This window comes from Ichthyophthirius multifiliis (genome assembly GCF_000220395.1).
Source record: "Ichthyophthirius multifiliis unplaced genomic scaffold scaff_1120509249768, whole genome shotgun sequence".
NCBI classification, from domain to species: Eukaryota; Ciliophora; class Oligohymenophorea; order Hymenostomatida; genus Ichthyophthirius; species Ichthyophthirius multifiliis.
Window position 1 is genome coordinate 21,263 of NW_004087351.1, and position 18,540 is coordinate 39,802.

The 18,540-nt window shown below is 14.4% G+C and overlaps 2 protein-coding genes across 2 annotated transcripts, besides 32 other annotated features; one reads left to right on the plus strand and one right to left on the minus strand. All coding sequences in view use genetic code 6, as the record gives it.

Moving 5' to 3' along the window:
* The first annotated feature begins 38 nt into the window (after positions 1–38).
* Positions 39–69: a microsatellite.
* Positions 70–1,697: 1,628 nt separating this feature from the next.
* Positions 1,698–1,766: a microsatellite.
* Positions 1,767–2,015: 249 nt separating this feature from the next.
* On the minus strand, positions 2,016–5,182 carry IMG5_030690 (protein kinase domain protein; the record flags this gene model as incomplete). Its single annotated transcript, XM_004039183.1, has 5 exons — positions 4,847–5,182; positions 4,599–4,780; positions 3,925–4,439; positions 2,728–2,755; positions 2,016–2,027 (listed from the first exon to the last, which is right to left on the minus strand). Exons 1-5 carry the CDS (start codon positions 5,121–5,123, stop codon positions 2,016–2,018), a joined length of 1,014 nt encoding a protein of 337 aa, XP_004039231.1. The 5' UTR covers positions 5,124–5,182.
* Positions 2,784–2,824: a microsatellite.
* Positions 2,852–2,958: a microsatellite.
* Positions 3,815–3,863: a microsatellite.
* Positions 3,815–3,877: a microsatellite.
* Positions 4,463–4,501: a microsatellite.
* Positions 4,504–4,568: a microsatellite.
* Positions 4,504–4,591: a microsatellite.
* Positions 4,505–4,611: a microsatellite.
* Positions 4,506–4,567: a microsatellite.
* A 536-nt stretch (positions 5,183–5,718) lies between the features above and the next one.
* On the plus strand, positions 5,719–9,341 carry IMG5_030700 (hypothetical protein; the record flags this gene model as incomplete). Its single annotated transcript, XM_004039184.1, has 8 exons — positions 5,719–6,408; positions 6,560–7,075; positions 7,170–7,613; positions 7,708–8,197; positions 8,266–8,514; positions 8,564–8,965; positions 9,025–9,178; positions 9,278–9,341. The coding sequence occupies 8 exons, from the start codon at positions 5,719–5,721 to the stop codon at positions 9,330–9,332; spliced, it is 3,000 nt and encodes a 999-aa protein (XP_004039232.1). The 3' UTR covers positions 9,333–9,341.
* Positions 6,410–6,542: a microsatellite.
* Positions 7,095–7,150: a microsatellite.
* Positions 7,602–7,672: a microsatellite.
* Positions 7,629–7,678: a microsatellite.
* Positions 8,204–8,238: a microsatellite.
* Positions 9,182–9,256: a microsatellite.
* Positions 9,342–10,108: 767 nt separating the features above from the next.
* Positions 10,109–10,167: a microsatellite.
* A 123-nt stretch (positions 10,168–10,290) lies between these two features.
* Positions 10,291–10,365: a microsatellite.
* A 119-nt stretch (positions 10,366–10,484) lies between these two features.
* Positions 10,485–10,533: a microsatellite.
* Positions 10,534–11,626: 1,093 nt separating this feature from the next.
* Positions 11,627–11,659: a microsatellite.
* Positions 11,635–11,661: a microsatellite.
* Positions 11,662–12,930: 1,269 nt separating this feature from the next.
* Positions 12,931–13,026: a microsatellite.
* Positions 12,976–13,029: a microsatellite.
* A 1,015-nt stretch (positions 13,030–14,044) lies between these two features.
* Positions 14,045–14,113: a microsatellite.
* Positions 14,114–16,312: 2,199 nt separating this feature from the next.
* Positions 16,313–16,362: a microsatellite.
* Positions 16,318–16,360: a microsatellite.
* A 206-nt stretch (positions 16,363–16,568) lies between the features above and the next one.
* Positions 16,569–16,625: a microsatellite.
* Positions 16,575–16,612: a microsatellite.
* Positions 16,626–18,038: 1,413 nt separating the features above from the next.
* Positions 18,039–18,124: a microsatellite.
* Positions 18,061–18,126: a microsatellite.
* A 214-nt stretch (positions 18,127–18,340) lies between these two features.
* Positions 18,341–18,382: a microsatellite.
* Positions 18,383–18,540: the final 158 nt, after the last annotated feature.

The window sequence follows — 18,540 nt, forward strand, 5'->3', positions numbered from 1 at the left end:
CAATCTCCACTATTTTTATCTCAAATTAATAAAAATACATAAATTGATATAATAAATTCATATAATAAAAGAGTTAAAGAAATAGATAATTCCTGCAAAAATAAACAATTTTCTTTAATGAATAATTTAATTAATAATACAAATTAAAAAGTTCTAAAAGGATTAGTTGTTTCATAAAAAACATGAACAAAGCAAAATGATTTATAATTAAAAAAAATACTTTGTAAAAAAAAAAAATTAAAAAATACAAAAAATAATATTGTTTTTCTATAAATAATAAATTATATATATATTATTTATTTTCAATTTCTATTTGTACCATTTAAAAACACTGGTCCAGTATTATTTTTGAAATTTAAAAAAGTATCTTATTTATTCTATTGAGCTAAAAAATTTTCTTTCTATGAAAGTGGCATATTAGATACAACAATATTATTTTTATCTTAAATAATAGCATTTTAAAAAGGATTTCTTTTAAAAGGATTATATCCATTTATGATTTTAGTTTAATCCACTATTACTGGAGGTACACTTGTATCAGGTCTTTATGTAAGTAATTTGGCTTCCAAAGGATATGGTTCATATGTGGGATCATTTATTTATTTATTTTATTCAAATAAGTCTAGTTTTATTTTATCATATTCTTTATTTTCTTCATGTTATTTTAATGATTATTCCATTACTAATATTTTTTTATACATTTAAATATATTATTTTATATTTTTTTTTATTTACTATAAAATGTATTTTATATTCCTCCTAATTTTTATATATTTTAATGTAAAATTTCATTTGCATTTTATTAATTTAAAAAATAAGGATGTGGAATTTCTTTTTCATGAGGAGCAAACAACTTTCTTGGGTAAATATTTTTTATTTATTGACCTTCTAAATTAAGAGGTAATTGTTTATTAAGATATATATTCTGCGCATTTGAATAGCTTTATATAGGCTTGTTTTAATCTATAATTTAAGCAGTTTATTCTGGGAAATGTTATTTTGAATTAGCTTAAACATCTATAAAATTCTTATTTTTTATTTAAAATTATATAAATATATATACAAAAATAAATATTTTTATATATAATATTTTAGTTTTTTTATATATTTTTACATATTTTGATGGAACATAATTATTAAATTAATTTTCTTTATTTTATTATAATATGTTTTTTATAATTTATGTATTTTCAGTTTCATATTCTTAATTGTATTTAATAAATCTTTATTTTCCTTATAAATAACTTTTATTTATATTTATAGATTTAATATGTATTTAAAATAAATAAAGTTTATATATACTCCTTTTCTAATTATGTTCTAGGTTTTAATATTTACATGTTTGTATTTTCAGTTTATTAATTTGGATTTATTTTTAATTCTTCTAATAGATTATCTTACATGTTTTTTTAATAAAATTAGAAAAACCTTATTTTATTTTTATTAAATAAATTATTTTAAATATAAACTTGTCTTCATATTCTTTCATTTTTCCTTAAAAATCTTAAATTTTTTCAAGCTTTTTTAATTGTTAAAAAAATTCATCGGCATTTTATTCGATTTCTTTATAAATTTTTTAATAAATAAACTTTTTAATTATGTATGTTTTTACAATTTTTATCCATTTATTTTAAATAATTAAATAAAGCTATTTTAGTATATTTAAAAAAAAAAAAAATTATTTAAATTATATAAAAATAAAAAATATAATAATTTGTATAAAAAATATATATATATATATAATAAATATAAAATATATATTTAAATTTAAAAAGTTTATTATTTTTGTATATATATATATATCATGGTTTATTAAAACTTCGTTATTATAATAAATGTAATTCATCTTTTTCATACTATAATTAATCATTTTTTAATTAAATTTTAGTATCTTATTTTTGTTTATCCTATAAAATATTTATAATACTTTTTTTATATATATATTATTTACAATTTTTAAATTCTCTTCTTTTGCTGCTTCTCTTATTTATTATTTTTATTTATTTAAGTTATCTTCAAGCATTCCTCTTATATTTAATATATATTTTTTTTTTATTTAAAAATTAAATAAATATTTATTATATATATAAAAAAGAAAAACCTCATTCTATTTAATTCAGCTGTTTATTTAGCATATGCTATTTCTTCAATTCTTTATTATTCTTATTTCATCTTTTTTTCTTTTATTTATTATTCAATCCATTATCTTTATTGGAATTTTTATTATTTATCTCTTTAATCAAATTCTTAAAACATTTGAATTTAAAAAATAAATATAAAGAAAATTACATTAATCTTCTCCTAAAAATTAAGTAACGCCTGAACATCCAAATAATTTATTTGCTTAAGGATGTTCATTAAAATAGTAATCTTTAGTTCTTTTCATTTATTTAAATTTTTAATTTAAGGAAAGTTATATTAATTAATTAAATAAAATATTAAAAGAAATATATAATATATAATATAAATATTAAAAAAGTAGTTATAATATTATTCATATATATATAAATTTTTTTATAATTATAATTATATAAAAAATAAAATAATAATTAATTTATTTATTATTTTTAAATAAAAAAAAAATCTTAAAAATATATAATTTAATTTACGAAATATGAAATAAAATAAGTATATCGGAGACTTGTAATTTTTTAATTAAATATATATATTTAAATTTAATATTAAAATAACTAAATGTTTTAATATTCATTGATATTTATAATTTACCTAATATAAATTAGATTATTTATACTCTCTAAATTTAAAAATATGTTTAAAAATTGTATATATATATATATATATATATATATATATATATATATATTTATTAATTTACAATTTCTTAAATCCATATTATCATTATTAGTATTATTATTGTAATTAAATTTTATTAATATTTTTATTATTATTATTATTATTATTATTATTATTATTATTATTATTATTATTATTATTATTGTTTAAAAAAATATCATTTATTTATGAATAACTAGCATCTGTACTTATGTATTTTCTATTATTTTAATCTTATTTGTTTGTACTTTAATTTAAATTTAATTTATTTTCTATTTTATTTATATTTTCTAACTTATTATTATATCTAATATATTTATTATTTTACATATTTTCATTTTAATTATTATTTTTTATTAATTATTTTACTTTTAATCTGTCTGTTTAATTATCAGAATTTTATTTTCTAATTTAAGATTTCTCTTTTACTTTCAATTGATTAAAACTATTTATTAAAGGTAAATTAGTATCTGTTTCATTTTTTTATAAAATAGGTAAAATATTATTAAACTAATCTTCATATTTATTATTTATACTACTATTCATTGATATATTTTTACATAAAATTTCATTTATTTATTTTTTTTCATTTTAATTATTTATAATTTTTAAATCATCGTTAAAACCTTTATAATTTGAATTTTTTTTCGTGTTATTTTGTGAATATTTTCTTGCTAGTTTTACCTTTTGGTTTTATGTTAAAATGAAATTCGAGCATTTTATTATTTCAGTTTTTTTCTTTTTATCATCTTTTCGTTTGTTTTTTTATTTTAAATCATTTAAATAAGATTCTTTTATGTCTTATTTTTATTATTATAATAAATTCGATTATTTTTGTATTTGAATTTATTTTTCATTTTCTTCTATTATTTTTCTAATTTTTTTTTATTTAAAATAAAAATATATGATATATATTTATTTTAATAAGTAAATATTATTAAAAATTGTATATATTTATAATATTAAATAAAAATAAACTTAAAATAAATAAGAATATATAGATTCATGGATTATTAAAAAATATTATTATTTTATTTTATTTTTATTTAATATTTTATGTATTTTTTATTATATATTTTTTTTTCATAATATTTATATTTAATTATATATTAAGTATAAAAAATAAATTACATTTCATTAACATTTTTTTAAATCCAATCATGTTATCCTATTTCTAGCATAGTAATTCTTTTTGAAATATCAACAACAAGCATTTTTTCAATAAGATTAACTGCTGATTTTGTTATCCTTTACTTTGTCTCTTTTGGAAACTAATAACTACCTTTAATAATACTTTCATATACTTATTACTTCGAGTTTTATGGAAAAGGTGAACTTCCAACCAACATCCAATACAAAATACAACCCAAAGCCCAAACATCAATAGAAGGATGAGCTGGGACTTTAGAAGTAATAACTTCTGGTGCAAAATAACGGACAGAACCACTTTCTGTATAATCGATATTAATAAGATTTTAATTTCCGGAAATACCAAAATCTACTATTTTGATAATATCATGATTTTTATTTGTAAACATTATATTTTCTAGTTTTAAATCTCTATGTATTATTTTTTCACAATGGCAATATTACATGGCACTATATATTTATAAAAATAAATGCCTGGCTTTTTATTCTTCTATATACTATAATATTATTTTTATATTAAAAATAAATATTGTATAAATAATTAATTTATAAATAAATAAAATATATATATATATATAATATATATATATATAATATATTTATACATTTATTATATATATATATATTTTATTTATTTATTATAATATATTTTTTACTTTACTTTGTTATCTTTCTATATACTAACGTAAATCACCTCCTTCTAAATACTCTAGTACAATTGCTACTTTCATTTCTGGTTACAATGTGAAAAAATTATGAACTTTTACTATATTTTTGTGGTCTAAATTTTTTAAAATTCCGATTTCTTTAAACATCATTTCAGCTATTTTATTTACTTCTAAATAAGATTTTTTTTAATATTAATTTTCTTAATTTATTTTTTATTATATTTTATTTTCTTTACTAAATGCAGATCCGTTAATTATTTTTATAGCAAATTTTTCGTGTGTAATTCTATGTTTAGATTCATATACCTGTCCAAAACCACCTTTTCCTATTAATTTTCCAAGTTTATAGACTGCGAAGTTATTAGATTCATCAAAATCTTGACCATTTGGGGAAATGTATAGTATTTAATTTGCTTTTATGTATTTTATGTCATCCTCAAATATTTCAACTCCTACAGATTTAAATATTCTCATTTTTAAGGATTAGTCTAAATTTTAATATTTTAAATTCATGGCTTTTTGGACTAATTTTACAAATTCAAAAAACGTTGTGTTATCTCTTAAAATACATTAAAATATTTTTGTAGGATTTCCATTTAATATTATTTATATTTTTTTCTTTTTAAATTTTTTTATGATAAGTTAGGTTTATTGATTTTTTTTTATTGAAATATATATATATATTAAACTTTTTTTATTTTGTTTATTTACTCTATTATCTTAATTTAATTCTATGTTTGATTCTAAATATTCCATTTTTGTATAATTTTTTTTCTGTTTAAGAAAGTTTTTTATTATTTAATTTCAAAAATTAAATATATATATTGGTAAGAACAAATATTTTTTAAATATATATAATATATATTTATAAAAAAAAAAAAAAAAAAATTATATATTTAAATTTATATTTTCAATATATTTTATTATAAATAGTTTTTTTTTAAAAAAAAAAAATAATAAATAAATTTACACTAAAAAAAGAAAAAAACTTACATTTGTTTATATATATTTTTTTATTTTAATTAAAAAAATATATATTTATAAACCTTATTTTATTTTATTTTATTTTTTTAAAAAAAAAAAATTTAAAATTAAAAATATTAAGTTAATGTAAATTGATCATAAAATATATAAATGGTTAGGAAATCATAAAATAATAGGAATTTCAGACAAAATATAAGGTGTAAATGCTAAAGGAATATATGAGTTAGATATTAATATTACCAAATAATTAGAAAATGGAATAAAAATTGCTTAATTATTAAATAAAATAAATTAAAATAATCATTCATATATAGGTTAATTAACTATAGATAAATTAAAGGATTCCGATAATCCCGCAAGTAGACTATATAATTGGAATTTAATAAACGAAGCAATGAAAAAAATGGGTATAAGCCTTGATTAAGATGTTAAATCGTTAATTGTAGCAGGAGATACATAAATGTTAGCAGAAGTAATAAAAGATTTATATGATTATGATGATAATTAATTAGAAACTATTTCTATTCCAAACTCAGCAAATTCTATTTAATCGAATCCAAGAAGAAAACAGAATAAAAGAAATAATCTTTATGAAGCTTAAAGAAAAGATTAAATTCTTTCTTAATAATTTAAAAGTATAGTTATATTTTTAATATAAAATATTATTTATTTACCAATAATTATAGTCGAAGATAATTAAAAGACAGTAGATTTAAACAATTTAGATGTAAATAAAAAATTAGATGAAACTTCTTGCCTTTTAGAATTTTTTTTAATTGCTATTTCAAAATTTTTTATGTTATAACCAAAATAAGTATATAAATAAATAATATTATATGAATATATTTATATAAAATATAATTATTAATATAATATAAATATAAATATATATATATATATATATATATATATATATATAAATTTTATAAATATATATATATACATATACATTTTTATTTATTAAGTCAGCTTCATTATTAGCTAATGGAAATAAATATTTTGCACATGTAATAATAAAAGGTTTAAAAGGTGATTTTAATCCTGTTGAAGATTTTTTTTAAGAAATATACGCTAATATATCACGTCTTATGATTTTTATAGAAATTGAAGAAGGAAATATTCCTATACTTTTAAATACATTAAAACCAGGATTTTTATCAAAAAATGAAGAAGTAGTTATGTGGACTTGCCGCATATTAAGTAAAATAGCATTTGATTTGACAAATCTTGAACTTTTAGCACCCGCATATAGTTGGTTTTGTTAATAAATGGGAGGATTATATTCTTGTGTAATGTGTTTATAAAGACATAATAATGTTTAAGACAATTTAGTTTCGTTTATTTTGTAAATCTCAAGATTTAATTTGTTGGAAGTTTTGACAGTTTAATTAAGAAAAATAATAGAAAATAATAGAGAATATATAAATTTTATAAATTAACTTTTCAGCTCTTTATGTTATTCAAAATCTTGTAAAGAAGAAGTTTTTTTTTATAAATTTGATATATATATATATATATATATATATATATATATATATATATATATATATATATATTAATATTTTATAATTATAGCTTATTAGATTTGAGATTATTTAATTTTGGACTGATTTATGTTTTAATATAAGTGAAAACGATCCTTTAAATATTAAAATTTAAGATAGAGAATGCTCATTATAGTTACTTGTTAATATTTGGAAACAATTTCCTTTATATATATAAGAAGGAGAATATCTTTAAGAAAAAATACTTGAATTATTAAAAAAAGGAACAAGGGATAAAAACCAAAATTTCTAAATGGGATGTTTAAATAAACTTTTTGATATCTTAGATTTTTTGGCTTCAGATAGAAATCCTTTAGCTAGTTTAATTTATAAAAAATTAACATTTTCTTTAGTAGAAAATCATATGGATATAACTTTAAGAGATTATATGCTTTAAAATTTTACTTTAACATTTTAAAAATTTTAAACTATCCCAACAGAAATATTATTAGAACCTTTAATAAAATAAATATAAGTGATAATATAAACTAATATAATATATAAAAAAAAAATATAAATAAATAAATAAATATATATATATTTTTATATATTTATACATTTATAATTAGATTAGTGATAATAAAAGCTACTTTTTTAATATTTGTGATGTCGAATTTTTTTAAATAAGTAGTTAACATTCTAAGCTTTCTTTGCAAATGGGAATTTAATTAATTGATTTATTATTGAAAGTATATTTTAATAATTTAATTTTTGCTTAAAGTGTGTTTAATTCTATCGAAAATATAATACAAAGATTCATTAAAGAAAATTCTTTTTAAGAATATTTAATAAAATTAATTGTTTTAAGTCTTTCTTAACTTTTGAATAGTTGTAAAGGCAAAAAAAATATTGTCAAATTTTAAAAAGATTAAAAAAATATATTTGATGCCATTGATGAATAAAACTCAGTATAAATTATTAATGCTCAAAAAAGAGGACTTATTATTTAATTATTTAAGGTTATAATTTAATAAAAATAATTTAGTTTAAATTCTTAAATAAAACCTTTAATTGTTAAACTTTTTATAGATTTAAAAAATATAAAAATTGAATATAAAGGTAAATATATATTATATTTAATATATATATTTACATATATTTGATATTTTTTTTATAATAAATTAAAGGTCTTTTAATTCTTTTAAATTTATTAGATAGTCCTGAATCTATTATGCGTGAAATCGATTTTTAAAATTAATTAGATAATAAAGAAAATGTAGAAAAGGGAAATTTTTAAAGGAATTATAAAGATAAAAATTAATAAGAAATTGCTTTTTATGATAATGATATTACAAATAAAATTTATGAAAATAATAATAATTAACAAAACTAATTTTAAGAAGATATTATAAATGATGATTATATATCAAAAAATGGTATAATTATTATATAAATTTATATGTTTTATTTGCTTATTTTGAATAGATTAAAAAAGCTATTAAATTAATAAAAATGATAATTTAAATTCTAAGGCTATTATGTAGATTGAATTAATAAAATAATAAAGAGAAATCTAATTATTGAAAAAAAAACAAGAAGAAGAATTAAAAAATAGAAAAAAAATTTTTAATAAAAGGCTGCTTAGAAGGAAATAACAAAAAGAAATTTTTAATTAGGAATATATAGTAAATTAACAGATGAAGAAAATGGAATTTTCGAAGAAAACACATTACCTGTATAATCAAAAATAGATTAAATATAATTAATTAATTTCGAAGAAGAAGAAAATAGAGATAAGGAAGGCTTAGGAATTTAATTAAAAAAATACTACAAAGCTTTTAAATTTTTATTTAAAAAATATGCGAATTAAACTAATTAATTTAAAAAGTAAATTTTTAAATAATAAATATAAATAATTATATATATAATAATTTAATTTTATACAGTGGAGAATTTTTTGGATAATTAAAATAAAAATTTAACTTAATATCATATTCCGATATATGTAAACTTTGTAAAGAAAATGATTTATATAAATTTGTAAATAAAGATGAACTTAGTTAATTATTAAGGCTATTAAATTATTAATTAAAAGAAATAGTAATATATATATATATATATATATATATATATATATATATATATATATATATATATATATATATTTATTATAGATATTTATTTTATTTTCTATATTAGAGTGATTTAAGCCCTTTATCTTTTGATGATTTTATTAAATATATAATTTAATTGATTTATCTAATCTTTAGTAGAGCTCCATATGATTTAAGAGGGGATAATATATGTTTGTTTTTTACTGAATTTTTTTAAATAATTAGTTTAGCGACTTAAAAAAGAGGAGAAAATAACGAATTATTTGAATATATTGATAAAGGTAATAAATAAGAAGATATTAATTATTTCAATTAAATTTTGTAATAAAATCCAAATTTTTAGTTACCTAATGATTAATACATAAAAGTTTAAGAAAAACAATTTTAATAGTTCTATTGTATGAATAATAAAAAATAAATGTGTATTCCTATATCTTATTTGATTTCTTATGAAATTTTAAATTAAATTTTAAATGAAAATTTCTAGTAATAAAATTATATTTATATATTATATATTTTGTTATTTTTTTATTTTGTTAAGAATTAATATTTTAGAGCCTTTACATCTTTTATAAAATATTTCAAAAGTTAAATTAAATCTTGTTTAATAATAAAAAAATCTAGATAAAAAAGTTTAAAATATTGTATAAAAAATAAATTCTAATAATATAATATAATAGCCTTAAATTTAATAAAAAAACTAAAAATTTTGTATAAAAATAATAAATATATATATATGCAAAAAATAAAAAAATATAGATAACGATATAAATGAAAATAAATAAGAATTTGTTGTTTCTAGACCTAATTTAAATTTGACAGCTTAAAATAGAAACAGAAGTCCATCAAGAAAAGCAAATAAAGTCATATAATAAAAAATGGAATAAAAAACAATTGAAGAAAAGCGTGTTTAATCATAAGAATTAAAGATTAAATAAAGATAATAAGAATTGAAAGAATAATTAGAAAAAATAAAGGAACAAAAAAAAGAATAAGAATAAAAAGCAAAGGAAGAACAAAAAATGTAATAATAGGAATAAGAAGATTAAGAGAAAAGAAGGAAAGAAAAAATAAAAAAGGAATAAGAATAAAGAAAATAAAAAATAAAAGAATATTAACAAAAATAAGAAGAAGAAAATAAACAAAAATTATAATAAGATTAATAAATAAAAAAAGAATAAGAAGCATAAAAGAAAAAAGAATAGGAAGATTTCTTAAAAAATAAAAGGAAAAATTAGAAAAAGAATTCCAAGAAAAATTATAAAACAAAGTAAAAGTCTAAGAATTCTAAGAATAAGAAAAAAAATAAGAAAAATAAAAAGAATAAATAAGAAAATAAAAAGTAATTTTAATTAAATATAAATACATATATATTTATAAATTTATATATCGGCTTATATTATAATAATAAAGATATCAGAATTCATAGATAAAGAAAAAGAAAAAAGAGAAATAGAAAAATAAAATAAATAAAAATTTTTAGATTATGAAAAAAATTCTGAACTTATATAAGATTTATTTAATAAAAAAGAAAAAATAATGAAGGCTTTATTTAATCATTTTAAAGAATATAATGATTTCAAAATCGATAGAATTGATAAAAATGTGCTTCATTTTAAAGGATATATTTAACTTTGTACCTAATTTTAAATTAATCCTAATGTTTTGTCTACAGAGGATGTTTAATATATATTCAAGATTTTTACAAAAGATTAAAATATTAATGATAATTGTTTAACTATGAAAGATTTCTAAAATATTATTCTAAGAATAAGTATTTCAGGAAGAAAATATTTTAACTCAATTTGTTGTAGCTTAAGTGAAAATCATAAAAAAATTGATATTATTTAATATCTTAATGATTAGAAAAAAAATGAGGAAAATAGATAAAATGGTAATTAAATTGATGATACAGAAGAAACATATATTTTAAATGCTTTGTAAGGTTTTTTTAAATTTTTAGATTTACCAAATGAATAAATTGAATTAAGAGCTAAATTATAAGCAATGAAAATTGAATCTTAAAAAATTAATAAAAATAATGGTATATTTTATTAGTATATTAATAATTTTTTTATATATTTTTTTATTATTTTTGAATTTATTTTTATGCTTTTGTTTTCTAGTTTTTATTAATTTTTTAATTTTTAGATGAAGAAATAAATAAATAAAAAAGAGTAAGAGATTAAAGTTAAAATTAAAGCGATATAAATAAAAACAATTAAAATAGAAGTGCTTCTTAAAATGGAAGGAATATTAATAATAAAAATTAATAAAAAAAATAAAACCAAAGTAAATATAAATATATATAATATATTATTTATTATTTTTATTAGATAATACTAAAAACAATAGCAACCAAAAATAAAATTAAAAATAAGAAATAAGTATTTAATGAATTATATAGTTAATTAATAGATTCTATTAATAATTAATAAAAATATATATATATAATAATATATATATAATGTTTTGTTTTTATTTAAAAATAGAATCATTATATTTATAAAAATACTATCATATATATAATTAAAAAAATTAATATATATATTCATATTTAATAATTAAAAATTAAAATAAAACATTTTTTTAATATTTTTTATATTAAATAAAATAAAAATCACCTTTAAAAATAAACATTGATTTTAAAATTTTTTTATACTTTGTTTTTATTGTAATCATTTAAATATCTAGTATTTTATTCCTCACTCATTTTTTATTTTTAATTAACCTTTTAATTCTTATTAGTACTTATATCTTCAAGTTTAACAATGATATTATTGATTTATTCAGATAAAGTATTATTTCCATTTTTTAAGTTAGTTTGGTCTTCAGATTATGTATTTTTCCTTTATTAATTTTAATATTAATGTTTTTAATAAAAAGCATTTGAATTTCTCATAAAATTTTCAAAGAATTATTCACTATGTTTTGATTTTAAAATATTTAATTTACTTATGATATTTTAATTATTTTCAATAATTTAATTTTTATCTTCTTTTTTAAGATTTTATTCAGTATTATATTTTTTAGGTTTTATTATTTTTGGGATTAAACTTTCTTGTGTTAAATCGATTATTTGAGAAAACTTTATTGAAGGAAATTCAGTTATTATGCTTTTGGAGAGTTTTTCGTTTATACTTTAATTTTTAAAAAATGTATTATTCATATTTTGAAGACCCTTTTTTTAAATAAATGAGTTCAAATTTGAGTCTTTATTCATTTAATTAATATAATTATGCTGTTATTTTGTTAGAAAAGATCTGCTTTTGACAATATTTTCAGTAGTATCGATTTTATTTTATTCTTTTTCAAGTATTCCAATGCGAGCACAAGAAATTATTTGTCCTTATTAGTCAAGGCATTTTTACATTTGTTAATTTTTGAAATTTAATTTAGTAAATAAATAGTTTCTGACATTTTAAATTTTCAAAAAAAATAGATTTACAGCAGTTTTTGTAAAAGAAATTAATTCACCTTTTTAACTATCGGATTAAATAGAAAATGTTCGATTTCTTTTTAACAATATGTCTTCTTCACCAAAAACATCATTTTTTCCATATTAGATGATTTTTATGTTTTTTGCTTTTGAAAAATTAGATAGTTTTATTTTTGTTGTTCCGTTTTTGTCTATTAAAGCATTAAATTATTTATCATTATATTTTCTAAATTAAAGATCTTTATAATATTTAAATGCCTTTTATTTAAGTATTTATTAAAAAATAAATAATTTATAGAAAAATATAAATTATATAAAATAAAAGTAAAATAAATATTATAAATTATATATATATATATATATATATATATATATATAAATATTATAATATATAATATTTTTTTTATGTATATTGTATATTAATTTTTTTTTTCATATTTATTTATACTGTAAATGTTCCTTATTTAATTAAATATATTAAATAGCTTTAATCTCCTTCTAGAAACACTAATTATTTATTGAAAAAAATTTCATAAGAGGCTAATAAATAAATGAGGTTTAATTACTTTTTATTTAAATTCCAGAAAATAGGTAACTATTAGAAATAATTAATTTACATTTCTATTTATACACTAAGTAATTATCCAATTTATTTGAAATCTTTTTTTTTTAAAACTGCCAACTAACATCCCATATAATCATTCGAAACTACATAAGAGACTAAACTTTTATCATCTTATAATAAACTTATGCTATTTAAAGTCTCGCCTTTTACTAATTTTTTTACACTATATAAATTATTCTCGTCATTATTTAGACACATAAAAGTGTCTACAGAACCATTTAAAATTACATAAAAATTATTTGCCTATTAATCTTTATTTATATATATTTTAAATAAAAAAATTTATTTAAATTAGACCTAAATGCTGTATCGTTTAATTTGGCTAAAAAGATTAAAATGTGGCATTGTATAGAAATTTGGTGTACTCTTGCTTGTCTTCGTTTTAGAGATATATGAAAAAAGGATTGTCTTGTAATAATTGGTTAAGTTAATGTATCTGTTCGGGTAATTTATCTTATTTGTCTAAGTTAAATAAATACTTCAGTTGCTTATTATTTATATATAAAAATTATTTTTAATATTAATTTTATATTAACTTCAAGATACTCAATATTTTCCATTTTATAATATTTTTTGTTTTTTTATTTTGTATTTTATATATTTTTTTTATTTAAAATAAAAATTATTTATAAAATTTATAGTAAATATTTTTATTATATAAATTAAATTTAAACAGTATGTTTGTTTTATTGTTTTTTTGTTTTTTTTGTTATAATAATAATTTTTTCTAATAATTATAAATGTTAAATATTTTAATAACAATCTGTTTTTTTTTTATTATATTTATATTAAATATTTTAATTAAAGTAATTGTTTTTTTCAATTTTAATTAAAAGTAATAGTTTTTAAAATTTTAAAACAAATTTTATTTTAGTTTATTTAAAAAATATATAAATTTATTGAATTTTTTTTTTTAATAATTAATAATATATTAAGTTTATTTTATATTAAAAAAATTATTTATGATATCGAATATGCATTTTTATTTTCATTTATTTATAGAAAATTTTAAATAAATTTAATTAAGAAAATAATTATTTGAATTTTATCATTAAAACTAAAATAAACATATATAAAATATATAATATTAATAAACTTAAAATAATAAATATTTTATAATATTTATATAATACTATGATTTAATGTTTATTAAAACTAATTGAATAAAATTAAATATTATATAAGTTATTAAAATAATTATATTAATGTATTATATTTATCATAATAATAAAAAAATGCATATTTTTAATAATATAATTTCTAATTTTTTTTTAAATTATTAAAAATATAAATTTATAAATATTTATATTAAATTATAAAATAAAAAAAATTACATGTAAACTATTTAAAATAAATATTAATTTTTAATTTGAATATTTAATATAATTAAAAAAGTTATAATTAATGATATATATAATTTTTTTATTATATAATTTTTAATTTATTTATTATAAAAAATATATTTAAAATAAAAATTCAATTTAAACCAAATAGAATATAGTCTACTTAAACTAAATTTATAATATAAACATTTTTTTAAAAAGTTTTAATATTTATAATATTTTATAATAAATTAATAATATTTAAATATATAAGAAATTTTATTTTTTATTTTTATAAATACAAAAATTAATATTATTGAAATTTTAATAAAGTAATTTATTTTGTTTAAAAATTAAAAAAGTAAAAGAAAAACAATATAAAAAAGAGTAAAAATGAGCAAATATAGCAAATTAAATGATAAAAAACATTAATTTTTATAAAAATAATTGTATAAAAGTGCATAAAGTTTAAAAAGCTAACAAAATTCATAAATAGATAATAATTTTTTCAGTAATAAAGATACATACATAAAACATTTAGAATTGTAATTAGATAAAATTTGTAAAATGCAATTAGAAGAAAATCCAAAGACTTAAAAATAAATATAATAATTAGAATAAAAATTAAATATTTAAGATGAAAAAATAAATGTATTTGAAAATAAAATAAAAGCTTTTTAAAATTAAATAGAAAATAAAGTAAAATTTAATATATTTTATTTTAAATAAAAAATATTAAAAAAGGAAAGTTATATATCTTAATAAAAAATTCCTTAAATAAATATAGAAAATTAATTGAATAATTTTTAAATTTAAATTACAGATTAAATAAACTTTTAAATAATTAAATTAGTTAAACAAATTGATTTTTAAGATTAAAAAATTAGTTAAAATATTTAAACCTTATATCAAGAAATGGAATAACTCTAATAGAAAATATCCAAAACAATATAATAGTTAAGCCAAAATCTTTCTTTTGATGTTAAAAATATATCTAATATGATTAATTAAGAAAATAGATTTTATGATATTGATTTGTTAAAAGAAGATTTTAATACTAAATTAGATTTTATTTTTAGTGAAATATAAAAAAATCCATAATTTTAAGATTTAGAAGTACTTAATTAAAAGATTATTAAAGAATAAAACGAAAGAAAATTCATTTGTAAATACGTTTCTTAATTAGAAAGGAAAATTGAAAATTATCCTTAAAAAAATGAAACAGAAATAAATTACGAATAATAAATAAAAGAATTAAATTATGAAAATGATATTTAAAATTTAAACTAGATAACACAAGCATTACTTTATGATATATAATAGTTAAAAAAGTAAAAAAAAGTATATATAAATATATACATATTTATATAATTATAAAAATAAGGAAAAAAATTATTTATAATAAACTGAAAATATATAAAAATAAAATAATTAATAATAATCTTAAAAAGTATTTTAATTACCTTAATTAAGATGTGAACATTACCTATGTAATTCTTATATTATTTTCAATTTACTATTCATTTTCTTTTTTTTTTTATTTTAGAATAAGAAAATTTATTTGGTTAAGAAGATTCTAAATAAAATTAAAATCTTAGTAAGGAAAGTAACATTACTAATAATTATAGCACAAATATAGATAAAAAATAAATTAACGATGTTAAATAATCCTTTTAATAAAGTCTGGATAATAATTATTTAAAAAATAATAATATTAGTATTATTGTAAACTATTAAATTATAAATATATAAATATATATATATATATATATATGATATATAAAAAAAGGATTAAAGAAAAAGTACATTAAAATAAGAAACGAGCAAGCATTCTATAAGAAGTAATATTAAATTATATTTTATTTATAAAAAATATTAATAAATAAAGGCTAATAAAATAAGGATAGTTAATAAAGTATTTTTAGCAAAAGTTAATCTCTAAAATAAAAATCATCTCAAAATTTAATAAAAAGTTAGAACAAACTACAAGAATAAAAAAAATAATAAAAAAAATTAAAAATAAAAAAGAAAAATAATCAAGAAAAAAGTATTAAAACTTCAACTTCTAATTTGTCTGTAAAATAAATATTTATATATAAATTTGTAATTGTTAAAAAATATAAAAAAGGCAAATAATATAACTAAAAAATCTAGTAAATGAATTTTTATTTAAAAATAAAATAAAAATATTTATAAAAAATAAATATATTGTAATAGAAATATATAAATAATAATATATATTATTTTTTATATAAAAAAAAATAACTTATAAATAAAACTTATATTTTTTGTCAAAAATTATTTTATTTAATATAAAAATTTTCATTATTATTATTATAAACACTAGATAATTTTAGTTATTCTTGTATTTAAATATTATTTTATAATAATTCCTATCTTTTTTTTATAAATTTAATTAATTACTTATATTTTTATTCATCTTCTTATATTTCTTCAAAATTTTATATATTATAAAATTAATGATTTTGAGATTTGTTTTTTTATAATTTTCTAGTTTACATTAAATTATAAATTCTTTAATATTATTTAAATTTCTTTTAAATATTTTCTGCTAAATATAAATCTTCTTCATCTGTTGATTGGATATTAATATTATTCTTTTCAGAATTTTTTTATTTCGAACTTATATAAATATTTTTATTTTAAATGGAAGGATAATTTCTTGTTTAATTTTATTTTAAAGTATTCTATTATTAGAAATTGTTTAAAGAAAATTCTTATATTTTTTTTCGAATTCGTTTTTTTAATAAAAAATTGATTGATTTGTTATTAAACGTCTTACATTTCTTATTATTTAATTTATTCAATAAAAGCTTAATTTATATTTTTAAATTCTTTTTTTTTGTTTTTTAATTTGTATTGCATATATTTTCTTATAATTAAGTTGATTTTCCTTTATAAATATTTTCATTTTAGTAATATTTTTAAGGCTTTTGGTTTTAATACTAATAATTCATTAATTTAATTTTGGGAGGATTGAGTATAATTTATTATTATTATTATTATATGTTTTAGTTTAATGTAAAAGGCGATATAGTCTATTGATAATAGTTTTTCATTATTGTTTGAGGAGAGTTATAATTATATATAGGAATTTAATAAAGCATGTTTCAATTTTTTAAAATCTGTTTTTTTATTATTTAATTATATGTTATATATTTAGATAATTAGTTAAATAAAAACGTTATTTTATACTTTATTCAAATTATAAATATTTGAATATTAAGAAGAATGTATATATAATAATATTATATTAATAAAAAATTTTATATATTACAAATTTTAAAAATATATTATGTCTAATATAAAGGATATTAATTTAATATACATATAATTGATAAATATTCTTAATTAATTTTTTTTAATAATAATATTTTAATATTTTTTTATATATTTTGTCCATTTTTTGTAATAAATAAATATTATAAAATAACTAATGCATTACATTATTTTCAAATTAATTTAATTATATCATTTTTACATTACATTATTTTCAAATTAATTTAATTATATCATTTTTAATTATAATTTTTAGTATATAATAACTTCAAAATTAATGAAAAATAATTTAATTTATGTATAAATTATTAATTTTATATATAGTGTTATAAATCAAAAAATTTAATATAAAAAAGAAAATATTATAAAAAAATTATAATTAAAATATATATATAATAAATATAAATGTATAAAGAAAAATTAAATTAAAGTTTTTTATTATTTCAAAATTTTTAATTTTATTTTAATTAAAAACATAAAATTTAATTAAAAAATAAAGTTTAAAGTTAAAAATATAGCATAAATATAAAAGCAAATAAAATTATGTATTTCTTAAAGACAAATTAGGATATAGAAATGGTAATGTAATAATATATAATTTAAATATAAAATAAATATAGGACTATATAGCAAAATTATATATATAGATATATAATAGATAA